At 33.3% G+C, this 16,982-nt stretch overlaps 1 protein-coding gene across 3 annotated transcripts in view; it reads right to left on the bottom strand.

The window, feature by feature from the left end:
• Nucleotides 1-4,417: 4,417 nt before the first annotated feature.
• The window catches only part of LOC100167378 (paired box protein Pax-6), a 46,606-nt gene continuing 34,041 nt past the window's right edge, over nucleotides 4,418-16,982 (bottom strand). For 2 of the 3 annotated variants that reach the window (XM_001944211.5, XM_003246027.4), the window contains 6 exons: nucleotides 15,633-16,014; nucleotides 12,454-12,606; nucleotides 10,253-10,335; nucleotides 6,518-6,840; nucleotides 5,814-6,058; nucleotides 4,418-5,140 (listed from right to left, as the gene is read on the bottom strand). In XM_001944211.5, the coding sequence (XP_001944246.2) occupies nucleotides 5,055-5,140; nucleotides 5,814-6,058; nucleotides 6,518-6,840; nucleotides 10,253-10,335; nucleotides 12,454-12,606; nucleotides 15,633-16,014 (1,272 nt within the window). In that variant the 3' untranslated portion in view covers nucleotides 4,418-5,054. The remainder of the gene's footprint in view (nucleotides 5,141-5,813; nucleotides 6,059-6,517; nucleotides 6,841-10,252; nucleotides 10,336-12,453; nucleotides 12,607-15,632; nucleotides 16,015-16,982) is intronic. The other variant, XM_016806301.2, reaches the window with a different exon arrangement.

Here is a 16,982-nt window from a genome sequence, read left to right as displayed (position 1 = left end):
GGTATCAAATCCCTTTAAGTGGAAATCTTGTTTATAAAATATATAACATAGGTTCCTCCTGGCTCCTATATTTTACTTCACAGTTGTTAAAGCTAATTAATTAATTATTTTTAGTTAAATCTTTTTGTGTACCTAGTATTAAATTAGTCCACACAAACTTGTAATTGCCTAAGCCAGGCGCGGATCCAGGAGGGGGCCAGGGGGTTCAAGCCCTTTCCATTTGGACGATTTTTGTAACTGTCAAATTATTAATGATTTTCATTATTATAATTATTATTATTTGATAGCTGCCTAATAATAGGTACTCATACAGTCATACATTTGTTGTCTTTCAAAAAAAAAGTAGGATTTTTAATTTTTAATGGAGTTAATATTTTTCTCAATATTAACTTTAACCTCTGGTTGTCATTATAGAGTTAAAATAATGTATATTGTTTGTTAATAACTTGTAACGTTCTTAACGTTGCCTTATAACTTGATAGCTCAAGTTAAAATTTTTCATTAACTCTACTTACCTTTACCTAGTACTAGTACTACGTGCCATTGGTTTGTACATTTTTATAGGTACGTTTCTGCAGTTAAAACTACTTTAGTTAATACTTGCAATTATATTTATAGATAAGGTTATTATAATAGTACATTTTACATCACGTCGTCGTCGTGGTTAAATCTTAAAACTGTAAAAATCAAAAATCTCTGGACGATTTCGACAAATATTTTGATAAGCCGTAATCTATTAACTAATTAAAAATATTTTATTATACAAGAATTATATGAAAAAAAAAAAAAAACAATACGCTATACTAACACATTGTATTGTATTTCAAGGGGATTATAGCGATATAGCGCCTGTTGTGTTTGTAAAATGTAAAATCGCTGCGTGATTCGATTTTTCTACGTGCGTACATTGCGGTATTTAGTGTAATATAACATTGTACTATTTGTACTATCACACTAATAATGGTATAATTAATGTATAATACACTACACGCAACATTGTTGCTGTACAACATACTAATACACTATATACTCAGATAGTCAGATGTAATAATATATTGTTTTGTTGTTTTCGAGCGACGGTTCAACACAATGGCATCTCTCCTCGGTATAAAAATAATAATTTGTATACTGTATTGTGTATAGTGTATACGGTTAAATAAAAAGAAAAATATTTAAATTATTGTTCTGCCCCCGTAATACATAAAATGTGTATATATATTTATATCCATCCATTGGTGGGTTACATATTATTATTATTATAAACATTAAACGTATACACTGCCCCCTTTTTGTTTTTATTATTTCCCTCTTATTCTTTACTGCTGCAGTTCTACCACTCCTCCCTCCCAACACAGCCTCTTTCAGTTTTGCGTATTTCCATACTCCGTCGTATAACCGTATACACGCCGCTTACTATTATGTTGTCTGTATATATAGGTATCATCGACGTCCGTTCATATGGAGTATCCCCCATTGTGCCCCGCTTGGCCACGTCAGCCCTTTTCGACGTATTCGCATTTTTTCATTAGTTCGGTATATCTTTTAGCCGCTCTCTTCCGTGAGCGCGAGTTTGAAAATTCTCGTTTCGTATAGCTTTTGGTTTTTTTTTTTTTTTTTAGTTTTCCAATCAGACAAAAACCTTTTCTTTTCTTGTAACATCGCCATTACCATATATTATATACTAAGCATCGTACCGACGATACTCATCAATTTATTACTTTACTACCATTGGTGTAATACTGTGGTTATTTTAGTTGCTAAGTGGTGTGTATATATATATAGGATGATTCACCAAGCATTGTCACACCCGTTTTTCGATTAATAATTAATTTATTAAAATTTAGATTTTTGGAATTTTTAATTATACGTCTTATAGGTCACTTTTTCAAATTCTCAAAAATTGTTGTACTACTTAAAATGTCCTGTTTTGATAAAAACTTTTCTTAGTTAAATTATAATACCAAACTTTAATTACTTTAGTGGATATATTATTTATGCTCCGCATGCAATATAGATAATAAAATGTGTTTGGAAAAAATACCCTGGATAGTGGATATACGTTATACCAAATACTCTACAATCATTAAATTTTATAAAAATTAGATAATAATATAATATACGTAATTTAAAAATGATATACGATTTATTGAATTTGAAAAGAATTAAGATGATGTAGGTATATTGTATTGATTTTAAAATAAATGAAATTATTAACTATGATAAAAACTAGTATAGGTATTATAGGTATCTAAGTGAAATGAACCATATCGAATTCATTATTGTAAGAATTCAATCATATTGTTCATGTTTAGCATATATTTTCAATTATTACTGCTCGAATATTATATTGATCCATTTAGCTGGTTTTAAAAAATGCAATTAATATAAATTTATTGAAATGTTTGAATTTTAAACTATAGATTATTAATATAAATTATTATATTACATGTATTTATATTAATAATCTATATTATCAGTTAATAAAGACTTTTTTTAAAGTCTAAAGTTTTAAAGTTTAAATAAAGATTTTTTTTAACGCTGTACACTTATTATTTTAATCCTGTTATTGTTATACAATTTTTACGGTACGCGATCTAAATAATCATCTGGGCACTAACAATCATTGATTGTATAGCGTCATCAAAACCAATATTTTCACTTATTTATCCATGCGGAACCCAAATAAATACCACTGATCAGCAATAATCCGCCGAAATAGTATATAAATAGGAAACTCGTCAAAGTTTAAATTAGTTTATATAATATTAGATGTCAAATCATCGTTTTAGTATAGCTACGAATTATATCTAAACATAATTCTGAAACTACGAATTCACTGATGGATATTATAATTATTTATATATTTGCTAATGTTCTTACGTCCTACCTATAATTTTCACAGCTGCTTACCACAAACCTTAGTGAAACTTTGAAATCAACACTGTTTCATGTTATATTGAAAATCCCTATATTTTTTTACGATATATGTAGGTAGTAGGTACTAGGTATCTATAATTATACAGCGTGCTCCACCAAGCATACACATCCAAATTTTGTGTCTAAATTATTTATTTATTCAAATAAGTACTTAGAGTTTCTACTTAATGTATACCACCATTTAAGGAGTACGCATTAACGATACTAACTTCTATTTTCTAAATGAGAACAATCCATGTTTTCTGTGAATTGTTAAATGGATGAAATTGTTTTTAAAAATATTGATGTATTTATAAATAAAAAATTTAGCGAGTATTCTTAAGTTATTTAGGTATTTAACTATAATATGCATTGATGATGATAGAGGTCAATTATAATAATATCAGTTTGCAAAATATTCATTTAAACTTTTTATTATGCTTTTATGGTATAACCTATATTAACGTTTTAAAATTTTTGAAATATGTAGGTATACTAGATTAATATATATAACTTACATTTGATATTTTTGTAAAACAATTTTTAAGAATTTCTAAAATAAATATTAAATACTGAGGTTTATACATAGTGATAGTACCTATATTGTATCTATATTAATAGGTAGATTAAAAATTACTCGTTCAAATTTTGATTTAGATATCTAGGTATTTCAAAATTTTCAAAAAATCAACCATTTCACAATATTTAGATAGGTATTTGGTATGTACAATAAAAGTTAAAAGGGGTTTGTCATTACTTGAAAAAATTAAGTTTTGTATCTTTACGGGGATTCAAACACAATAATATACTTCGTGTATTTTTCAAATGTAAGTACTTACAAGTTAGTAGTTACAACTTACAACAATTTGAATTTGAACGAAAAAACCGGGGTTGCGTATTATTGGTGAACCCACCAATAATGTTCAACCCCGGTTTGTATACTATAGTATGCGTAGTTATTAATATTACCTTATGAAATGATGGTACAACCGGAACCTCCAAAGAACAAAAAAATTGTGCTGTTGATATTTTATCATATTCGACATAGTGATATACTGATATACTATGTATCGTATTTTGCCTCTGTGCTAGATAACGATGTATTAAAAACTTCTTAGCCATAATAAAATTCCGAATGTCTCCTGAATTTTAGTTAATTTCGACATTCATCTGATTCATGTCGACATTTGATATTGCGGTGTTTACTTGTATACTTGTATACTTTAAATTTTATTTGTAGCTCTTTTTCGAGTATAAAAAATAAAAGCAATGATTCTAAACGGAATCGGTGAAATCACTCATAATTATTTTTCAGTTTTTGTCTCTGGAAACCGTATAATATCTGTATACAAATAGTTAGTTAAAAAAATAAACTGATTCTACGCAAAGTTTATTGTGCTGTATCCCGAAGATAAGAACGGCGTCCGTGCTGCTAGTTTATAATAAATTATATCATATAGGTACATACAATTATAGGTGTTTATAATAAACAAAGTCCACATGGTTGTACAATATTTATTTACGATTCTCATTTATTGATAATAATGGTTTTTTTACACATTTTTTGTAAACAATCGCGAGATCATGTCGCGATACAAATATAGATTGTGTAATGTACAAGTAAAAAAAAAGAATAGACAAATTCGATCACTTTATTAGCTACTATAGAATCTATTTATCGTAAAAATAACATATTATTATTAGAGATATGCGAGACTCCAATATTATTACACAGTAAGACTACGCGAGAAATTAAAACAAAGTAAAAAAGAAAACTGTATTAGAATCAAAATTAAAATTTGACGACTAAATCCCTCTCTACTATTCTATGTATGTATGTATATATAATATTTATATATATATATATATTCGTATATTGTTCTGTATAGTGTTTATGTGGTTATAATATAAGGTTATAATGAACAATTTATTTATACAATAATATCAATATTATTACGTAATATTTTAATATCTTACAATATAATATATAATATATAATATTATGTCAGTACCTACATTGGTAAAAACATCAATTAAAAATCTTTCATGTTTATTAAAATAAAAATTAGATCGCTCAGAACATTCGTCGTAATGTACATAATATGTAAAATATCTCGTCAGCGGTTACCGTCATCCGTTCACTGTAATCTCGACCAGTATGTGTGTTCCGGCGCTTGGCTTAATGGTATTTGCACCGGTACCGATACTCCGGCAGATATTACGCCTGAAAACACGAAATTTCTAACATGTAAAAAAAATATATATTACATATTAACATGTACAAAATAAATCGCGAAAAGTCCAGTGGAGCACCTTGATTTATAGGTTTCGGAAGATTCAAACGTATGTATTTTACGTATGTAATTTATAATATATTATACGTATATAGTTTTAACCTGTATGCTTAGTTGAAACACATAATAGGTACAAGATACAACTATGCGTATTGCGTATATAATTTTAAACTATAACTAAAATTAATTTTTTTTATATTCCTCAGAGTGTTCATGTGCTAAAAGTTTAAGTGGTTTGATTAAGTTACTCGAGAATTTACACCCTAAAACGTGTGAAATTAACCTCACCCGATAGTGCAGAAAGTGATTATGTTTTCATCTTTTGCAGACAACTGCGACATAACTCATCATCATATTATTATATGTGCATAAAACTTTTTTTATTGATGCAAAAACACTGTATCCTCTACCTAGGCCATATTATTATATACATCAGGCTGACCATTATGTCGTCGTTGCCTTACCCGCCTGTTATAATAATAACTGTTATAATTATAAACGCTACATGATACTCAACCAATCGTAACTCCCCACACACCCTAATATCCTATGTTACCTTGGGTCATAGAATAAAAAAATATATATATAATTATAAATTTTTACCTGTGCCTGTAGCACCGGGTGACGTGTTGGACGCATGATGAGTAGAAGTGGGATACGCCGCCGGATGCGTGTTGGCGTTGACCGAGTGCGCGGGAGCGGGTTGGCAAGGGACGCGCGGTGATGACGATACCGGGTGATTGTACAACGAGTCCGGAGGCGGGTGATGGAACATGTACGGGTACGAGCTGGCCGGGTGATGATGGTGATGGTGATGATGGCCACCGGACACCATGCTCGACATAGAACTGAAACATAATACATCAAATAACTTGTGAGAATCGCCGCAAATACCTATACTACTGAACGATGCACGTTCGTTACTTATTAAACCTGTAAAATGATGTGCGGGTAAACATTTTATACCAGATTTCCACTATTATGGGACGTGTTGAAACTTTTATTTGGATGTTGAATACCCTTTTTAAACCCTACCGAATTAAATATAGTCTATATTATGTAAGTTAAGTTAGGTATATATACATACCTATATACACATTGGAAGTTATTTTACCATAATATTTGACTTTAAACGGGTCAAGAAAAAAGTGATTATTAACGAATGTAGGCAATGAGCTGTTATATTGTTGAATTCAAAAGAAAATTTATATTTTTTGTTTCCATAAAAAATCTTTGAATTCCGCGATTTCGATATATTTCTAACTTAGATACCGTTAAATTGGTAAGCTCAGCAAGTAAAGACTTACCCGTAATTGTCGGTGGGCATGGTAGCAATTGGTTGCGAGATGGATTGGTACATGTGGTTGAAACCAGCCGCTTGGATGGACGCCAGCCGGTTGTTGTGGCCTCCACCACCACCCCCGCCACCGCCGCCACCACCAACCGCATTCGACGTGGCGCCGGCCGGTGGACTTACGGACGCGGATGATGAAGAAAGTGCGGCTGGTGTACCGTTTTGCTGGTCAAGTCCTCCACCTCCTCCTCCACCACCTCCTCCACTTCCACCCCTGCGCTGGTTTCTCAATTTCTCTTCACGTCGCCATTTTGCTCGACGATTGCTAAACCACACCTGCACGAAAAATTAAGTTATAGATTTCAGTTTATTTTCCGACAATTAAAATGTACATTTAAGTAAATACTATATATTGTATATTAACACGATGTAATTGAAATATTTAATGCAGTTTACAACAATGGTGCAACTACACATTTGCGACTATCCCGCCTCTTTCATACGTATACACTATACACCGCTCATTTTCAGCGGTTTCTATACTCGAATATCAGATAATTCGATTCCAAAAAATAAATGATTTGCACATCAATAATATGGCATAAGTTTCATTAGGTTAATAGTCAACGCGATAAACCATCGTGGCATCACAATATATAACATATACATTATACATAATATGATATATGTGTATACGCGTCTTGGCGAGCGTACATGCGTTATTCTTTCTGTATCTATTTTTTTTTCGGATGATATACGTCTGTCGTGTATACATATGTTTTGGCTTTTTTTTCTGCTCGTGGGGATCGGATCGTTTATGTTTCCATTAGGATTTATTACGAATGTACATATAGCGTGCGTACATATGGATCGACGGATTCCGTTTCGACTGTGCGACCATTCACCAAACGCACCGGTCCGTGAAAACTACGACGAGCATATTATTATGGAAGCGGTGGTGGGTTTCGTGTATATGTTTCTAATTTAGCTAATGACCGGTTGCCCTACATAATATTCAATTCCGCTAATGTTGCGGACGAACGCCCCTTATAATATATATTATCGTTTGCACCGGCTAGTACACCACCCACTGATGTACAAAAATATAGAAGGTACCATGTACCATTTATATAAACAATAAATACGATTATTGTGTGACGCCGGGGGTCGTTGACGATGTTCTTTTTACTCACGCCCTGCCCCTGTTTGGTTGTAATAATATCATCATTGATTATATAAATACTAATATTTATAGGTACCTACATTTATATAGAATTATAAACAACATAAACTGATGATATAAGTGTGTACGCCGTGTACGTCACAGAGACTGCAATTTTATTAGTTTCAGTACATTAAAATTTAAAATTCAAATTTTTTTTTTTGAAGTTAAATAAGTTATATTAGAGGTAGGTGCGTGTGTAACTCTAACCATACACAAGTTAAATTTATTTTTACCCTCTTAAAAGTTGAAATTTGAGTTATTAAGACTTGAGTCTTTACTGTAATATAATATATGAATTATAATATATATACGTGGACCACATGTAATTATATTCAGTCGTATATTAACAGGTACACTACTCTGTGTATATGTGTGTACACTGTACACACGTACACTACTCTGTGTGTATGTGTGTACACTGTACACATACGCGTACTATACGCTACCTATATTATGTGCCCGTGTCGAAAGTTCGTCGAGTTCGCAATATAATAAATATTTAATTTCGAAGCCAATGTAGGTACATAAACTATTCCGGATCTGATTAAATATTTCGAAACGTATTGCGCCTGATTTATACTTTAATAGCTAATTCATTATACATAGACTCGCGAGCGCGTTTCGGGTCTATAGTATCTACTAAAACTATACACCATTAGATATATTATGCATCTATTTACCTATACTATACTAAAAGCAACATGCATGCCTCGGGGCAAACTTTTGTATCCTATACAGTTTCAATAACTATATAACTATATAAGTGTTATATATAATACAAATACCACGGCATGTACCTATGATATATCAAAATGACACGAAGATTTCCCGACAATGATTACGAAAATATTAAAATAATGAGTGATGTGGAAATGTGGTGATATAAAATCATAAATAGTAAGCATAAACATTACTGAATATAAAAGTATAATACCTATATAATATAATATATACTTTGGACTTGGACCTAGCAGAACTCAACGTGGATCATTTTTATACGATAAACGTAACGAGTATTTTATCGTCTCGTCAATAATTAGGTTATTTTTCTTCGTTGTTAATATTATTATTTATTATTAATGTTACCTATACCGAAAACGTTCAACAGGCTCGTTGCGCGCGACGGTCGTTGAATTTATTGTCGGCGCGAGGGAAGTTAAAAACCAGCGGTCCCTTTGTGCTCGTTAAATTTATGTCCACCCCCTGGTACACACAAAAACACACACGCACTCACACATATGGGTTTTTATTATCGTCGTGAGGGCGGTCCGCGATTAATCAGTTTCTTTTTTTCCTTCTTTCTTTTTTTCTCCCCCGATGTCCGGCAGCAAAGAGGACAATTTCCTAACTGGTGGTGATCGTGGGACTGCTGCTGTGTACGGCTATAATACATGTAGTAGGTATATTACAGTTATAGTGAGCGTGTAAGTGTATATATATTATTTTGCTGTGGTAGTGGAGGGGACGAGGGCACGTTCTCGGTAATTGAACTGTCCCCAATTGCTCGGCACAAACAGATTATTTTTACTGTATATATATAAACGAGCGTATATAAATATAATAATAATATATATCGTATATACGAGTATAATATACCCGTCGCTAATAAAATCAAACTGGCCTATATATACGCCCGTCCTCGTGTCGTAACTTAATTGCCTGAGTGAGTGTGTATGCGCGTACGTGGTAGTTAGGGGAGAGGTGATTTGCAGAAGATGTTTCCGTGTTTTTATGTGTCCGTCATCGTATTAAAACGGAATTACGCTGCACAAATCGAAGAAAGCGACCGTTGTTATATTATATTAGATACATACAGTACGTATCTATTTTGTTATTATGTATAGGTAATAATATTATCAAATAGTTTCTGCAGTTTTCTTTTTATTCCGGACGTCTTGTTACACTCACGTCACTTCCCCCTTGGAAAAGCGAGAGAAGGGCTGTTTTTATTTTTTATAAAGGGATGAAAATTCATCTCACGCCTACGCAGCACCACCACCGGAATGCCAGTTATTCGCATATAATATAATACACGCGGTGTACCGGCGACTGGCGGCAGCCAACCACGAGCGCACATACCCGTACACACGACAAACACAATACCCTGGTGTGGGGAGGTTGCCCCCTTTTCAAAATCAATACCTCGCACCCTATCGCCCGTGGTTTTCATTGTCGCCAGCATGGAAATCCTCGCCACGAATAATATTTTCACTAACTCGTTCCCCGCCACTGCACTACCGTGGATCATATTATGACAATGTATAGGTATACTATATATTTTAATAGCATTACACACGGAACACCGTCGAAGACGAATGCGTCCGACTTCCGAATAATACAATTGTTAATCTCAAAGTCTGAAGTATATATTAAGTTATAGGTATACTTATATCAGTATATATGTGCCTATACATGTTATAATGTTTCGTTTATGTTTCGTCTTAATAATATGTAGCTGGTATAGGTACTGAAGTATATATATATATTTATATATGTATATAAACCTGCGATTATTAGTATTACCTGAATTCTGGCTTCCGGAAGAGATATGTTATCCGCCAGCCTCTCTCTGGCGAACACGTCTGGATAATGTGTTCTCTCGAATTCTGAAATCAGAATAAATTTGATTACATTTATATATTATGCTCATCAAAGGCACGTGAGGTGAGCTATCTTGACGAAAAAGCGGACAAGTTACAGTTAAGTACTATTTCTTCTAAGATGCTTATGACTTATAGGAGTTTTGTGTTTATGAGTATACTTTTGTTGGAACTATATATAGACTTACAAAATTCCCGCCAAGGCATGTATGGATTATAGGATTTTGGTATAATTCTTTTTATAATTTTGTAATGAAATTAATTAAATTGAGCATAATCAAATTACTAGTTACTGCTAATACCTACAAATATAGGATAGGAACATACCTATAGCATCAGCTATACTAAGAGTTGAAATCAATTATTTAAAAATATGTATTTGTTCTAAAATAATTTTAATAAAGGTGATTTAAGAGTGGATATTTCAACCATCCTAAAATATGACATACAGTTGAAGTTGTTGAAGAGACATTCCTTATTAATATTAAAGAACATTAGCTGCACGTGTTTTGTGTGTATATAGCAATTAACTCCAATTAAATATAAAAAATAGGGGTAAACTGCTTTGCTTTAAAAATTATACCATGTGTAGAAAATACCAATATAAATATTTAGTAAAAAAGTCAAGTATATATGGGTTATCCGTTTTTGAATTACAACAGAATAAACAAATTGTTATTAGGTGTATAGGTACTAGGTAGTGTATACGCGAGTATTGCCTATTTTGTTAAGACAAATTTCAGACGCTCATAAAAAATATTTGTGGAATTATGCTCAGGTTTTTTTTTTCTAAATTCAGTAATAACAATTTATAAGCAGTCTATTGTATTAAGTTTTCAAATCTTAGGTATGATTATTAAACATTTTAGACATATTTTTCACAGAATAAAAAATAACTCTCATCATTGTAAAATCAACACATTTATCGCTTCGCTCAGAATCTAAAAAAAAAACTAAACAAAGAAAACCTTAACTTAGGGATATAATTAATGAGATTATTGACTAGATAGTTTAAAATATTTTATGACTGGAAATCCAGTCAGATAATTATATAGATGACAACAATAAATTTGGCAAGGCCGGCTACATTATATTATATTATGTTAAATGTCTCAAATTGGGATATTCTGTTATATGGGTATATTTTTTTGTAATCTAAATTCTTTAAATTACATTTTGTTATAATCGTAATATGGTGATCGGGTAATAAATACGCTCAAAGCAGCCGATAGCAGCATATATATGCCTTACGATATTATATCGGTTAACAAACATTAACTTAGGTATACTGTAAATTAAGATATTTTATCTTTTGGCAGACACAAATCATACTGACAATTACTACTCATTAGAGATTTGTTAGCCTTACCTACTATTTAATATTTTACTACTTAATATTCTGAATTGGGACTATTGACTCAATAAATGTATAGTGTCAAACGACATTGATCGATTTATAGCATTGAATGAAGTTTAAAACATGTAAAATTACAATTTAGTTTGAACACGACAGATTGAAATTAATAGGACAACAGCAATGTGTTAACACTACAGTTAATTTGATTGACTAATGTTAGTTGAGAAATAATGGGAATAGCTTACGAATAATTAACGGTAAAATTCAAATTGCATATTGCAATTGACAACCACAACAACTCAATAGTCTAAATACATATTGTAGACCGAAAAGGGAAAATGATTAATGAATATTGTGCACGACGAGAAACTAAAACTTCAGAAAAATGTTTTCTTATCTAATGAATATAATATGATACATAACATAATAATAATGTCGATTGCCAGATAAGATACACTGCAGTGTGATGTTTATATAAACCGAGGATATAGATCACTTTGATCCATGATAACTATTAAACCTTTTAAATACAAATTCCGAATCTGGTTCCAAATCTAAAATACTATATAGGTATAGGTGTGTTACTATCAAAACAAAATTCGGTCGGTCGCCGAGAATGCGCCATGGATTTCAAAACACGGAACTATATAATATCAGTCTTGTTAGATTGAGATTTCAGATATATTCTGCCTCGCGAATTTAACGATATGTATGATGTAATACACGATTTTGGTGTTTTATACGTATGTTGACCACCTATAACTAACCTTTTTCTAAGCTGTCTATTTGGTCGTTGGTGAAACTAGTCCTGTTTCTTTGCAGTTTCCTTTTCAGTCTAAGTCTTAGTTGCGAATCGTCGTCCGCCGACGAATTGTGCTCCGAGTTGCCATCGGACGTGCTCTCCGGTGCCAATTCAGCAGCTGAAACACGCCAATTCGAATTCAGCTAAATTCGTTTAAAAAACATACGGGAGCCGGGAATTTGGGAACCCAATAAGTAATAGAGTATACCTATAGTTGAACCTAAATACAGTTTATAATATATATTTATATTGAATACTCATATTCGTATGTCATGAGAAATTCGATTCTTCCTATTGGAAACTGTATCGGATCTCTGAGTATTATATTATATTATAATAAAGCGGTTTTCGGCCGTCGTAGTATTAGACGATTTAAAATTCAAATTAATTAAATATTATCAAGAAAACACTGATAATGCCGTCAGCACTAAAATAATATAGGCACTATTATAATGTAACGCCTGTTATATTGTTTTGATGTAATATTATCGTTTTGTGTGTACGCGTGGTACGCATAATAATAATAACAACGTAATATAGGTGGCCTTTACACGGGTTTTATAGGCGTTTTGTTCCGCTTTCGATTTTGATCGGCTCTCGCGCGATCCGCCGGCGGAGGGTACATAATTATAATATTATATATAAAGGTGAGGTACACACATACAGGCGGGCTATATAGCGGGCGACGCGATCAATCGGTTGTGCGTGTGTGAGTGTGAAGGGTGCGGGCACACGTGTAACCGCTTGGGAGTGCGTGCGTGTGTGCGAGTTGCGTGAAATAACCCTCACGGCAACGGCGGCCCCGGTCGAAGGGACGGTGGAATAAGGCGGTCCGGCGCGGGCCTATCGGAACTCTCGAGGGGACCGACGACGGGTCGGCAGGCGGTGGTGGCGGTTGCGCGCCGGTCCGGAAGGCCTGCCCAGCCTCCCCTCCGCCACACCGACACCGTTGTGGCGACGGCGATAGGGCGCCGCAGCTGCTGCACTCGGCGCGTATTGCACAGTTGCAGACTTGAGGGACGAGCGACGGTGGTGGTTTGGTGGATAGCCGGAGGGTCGGTGGAGGCGGCGGTGCGGGCTCCCTCACTGTTCCCGGAAAATCGGCGGCCGACGCGCGTAACCGGATTTCGATCGGTCGGCGACGAGGGTGGCCCGCCACCGCCGATCACGCACGCTCGCGAAAACAAAAGAACCGGCCCGCGGCCAACTAAATTTTTATGCTGTTATTATTATTATTCGTATTATTATGTAGGTACGCGACGCTTCCGCACGGAGACCTCTGTATAACGGACACATTTACAACGATCGAAATAATGGGCGATGGGTTTGGAGAAACTCTTACAACAATACTCGTAAAATGTTGTATCATAAGTCATAGCTCATATTATATTGTTTCGCCTTAAATACTAAACAATATTCCTGATGGGCCAGGAATAACTGATACCACAGTTTTCAGTTTAAATTTGGATAAAAGTTTTGAACCACGACCGAAAGTTTTTATTTTATATTTTCTAAAATAATAATATCTGATAAACTTATTGTTACTAACCGTTCCATAATAACCTTTTTTTTCGGAATCATATTATTATTGGGCAGTTAATGTTTTTCGAATAGGCAACCAAACATACTAAACGACTTATGAATATAATGTTATAATATTATTACGTAATACAAAAATATATTGTATACAGAAAATACCATTGATCACAACATAAATGTAATTTACGTGAGGCGCCTAAATCATACATTTTAATAATTTGATTATAAATTGTTTATTGAAATTAATTATTATCAAAGTTTCCCATTTAATTGGTTTAAAAATATGCATTTAAATTAAAATAAGTATTTTTACTCATTAAAAATATGAAGGTAAACGATAAAATTTAATTTACAAAAAAAATGTCGTATATACATTATGGACCTCGAGGGTTATGTTTAAATTCGGTTTGAGTATAAAATGTTATATTTATGCTCTTAAATCACTTCATGGGGAAAAAAATAGTAATTTAAAGAAGGGGCGACGATATAATATTATGTTTCAAAGGTTGATACGTCTGTGTGCGTCCTGTCCTTTTATGTGTTAAAAAAGCAAGTTAAACGCAGCGTATATAATTGCGCGTGGAATTTTACTTAAAAAATAGTGGATGTAGATTGAATATATACATACATAATAATGGAAATATTGAGAAAAAATAGAGAGAAATATTTTTAAGTTTTTGGTAAAATTAATTGCTTTTCACTGTATTATAATATTTTTTCAATAAATGCCTTTCTTAATACCCATTTTATTAAAAATACCGTCCTAGTGACTGAGTGTAAATCCAAAACAATAAGAATTTATAATAATATATAATCGTGTAGAGTTTAATCGTATTATTTCATAGTGAATTTTGCATAACTCGATTAGTTTTAAATATATAAATGAATCAATACCTACAACTGCAGATTGTATGTATAGTGTATACATTTTGTAGTTACTAATTAATCTATAAATTATTTAAAACATAAATTATTGTTTTAATATAGCGAGATGAAAAGAAGAAAAAACTTTGTTTAAAAGTTTTTTGACAGTACATATATAATATAATATAATGTATAGACGTTAACTTTCATAAAACGTTTATTCATCACTTCGCTGAAATCGTTGGATGGAATAAAAACAATAACCGTAATAAAAATAATACCATCAGTGTAGCCTGCAAAGTTCAGTTAAGAATACGAAGGGGTAAGAAAAACTGATTAAAAACTCGCGAGCTCCAATAAACTTTACTATACAGGATGATTTTTTTTAACGTAAAATCATAATTATATTCTCATTCAATTATTATATATATTTTAATTGTATGACTAATGTTTTTAGATAAACATTCAGAATACAAAAATATGAATACGAGGTCAATAAACTATAGGGCACCAAAATGCAAAATTAACCTAAAATGTAAACCAATGTCTTTGTAAAAAATTATTCAACTTGAAGTCTGTCATAACTAATAAGTTATACTCCCTACGCTTGCTTAAGATTTAATTGGAAAACATTTGTTTCAAAAACACTAAATGCGAACGATAAAATTATGAAGAAAAATCGACTCCCATCACGTAAAATATAAATAAAATAATTGACCGATCTTTGCCGGCGGTGCTCACCTCTCCTCTGGATATCGTCCCTGGACACGGCGGTGAGCGACGCCGTGGTGGCCGTGGCCAGCGAGGCGGCCGCTGGGTTTCCCGGATGGTGGCCAGCCGAGCCGACCAGTGCCGGATGGTGCGGTGACGGCGCGCCACCGTGCACGGGTGGGCCGCCAGCCGAAGGTGGTGGTGGTGGTGGCGGTGCTGCGTACCATGGCCAACCCGTTTGTCCGTTGAACATGCGAAGCTTGTCGTACACAGACTCTGCCGCGCCGCCGCCACCACCGATACCGCCGCCACCGCCGCTAAGGCCATTTCCACCGCCCGGCTGGTGCGTCGACGAGGCCTGGTGTTCCTTTTGTGCGGCCAAGTTCCTCAGCACCCGGTTGATGGACGACACCTGTGAAACACAATAAGTGGTATTTATAATAATGTGCTGACCTTTATAACGTTATTTTCTCGTTACAGCTGACTTATAGTGTATTGTGTATAATTTTTGAAAATGCGTATATTGTTATCATAATTTAAAATAGTAACCTATATTATAATATAATAATGTGATGGGATGGCTTAGAAGTTGAAGGAATAACTCAGGGGCGCCATTTCAGTTTTTTTTTAAAGTGTGCAAACAATTAAAGAGGCCAATTTTTTCCCACCTCCAGGCCAATCGTTAAAAAAACGTTTCTAGAGTTTTCAGTTTTTCATTACAGATTCATTACAGTATCAAAAACATATTTTTATAGTTAACACATTACATTTTACCGTTCATACATTCTGTGTATATACTGTATAGTGTATTGTAAAGATATTTTTAGATAGAATAAATGCATATTATTATTATTATGTCTTTTGTCTATCAGTAACCAGGGGCATACTGTCCCAGGGTGCTATACACCAAGTAGCACCCCGGGCCCCCGTTTGTATATATGATCCGGGCCCTCGATTACCACAGTCGGTATAAGGTATAATACTGGTATAATACGGTATTATACAAAATAAAAATAAAATAACATATTTCAACATCTCTACAAATAAACAACATGTTATTCTTAATTTTTTTTTTATGTTTACTTATAAAACTAAGGGCTCTTTCCTAATTTAGGTAGGTTTGAAAAAAAAATACGGGCCCCTAATTAATTTTGCACCCCGGGCCAAAAATAGCCAGTCCGCCCCTGTCAGTAGCCACTTACCATTTACACATATTTGTGTGTGCCAGTGGATAAAGTGATACCGATATCAATTTATCAATTATCAAATTAAAGAACACAATATTATAATATTATTTATGATTATCAGTGAATAGCTGTGGTGCATGCAAAATTAAAGATTGGCAAACTGAAGGCCATCTGGCCATAGTATTAATTAGGC

The sequence above is a fragment of the Acyrthosiphon pisum genome, chromosome A3 (genome assembly GCF_005508785.2).
Source record: "Acyrthosiphon pisum isolate AL4f chromosome A3, pea_aphid_22Mar2018_4r6ur, whole genome shotgun sequence".
NCBI classification, from domain to species: Eukaryota; Metazoa; Arthropoda; class Insecta; order Hemiptera; family Aphididae; genus Acyrthosiphon; species Acyrthosiphon pisum.
This window is presented reverse-complemented; position numbering and strand designations above follow the sequence as displayed.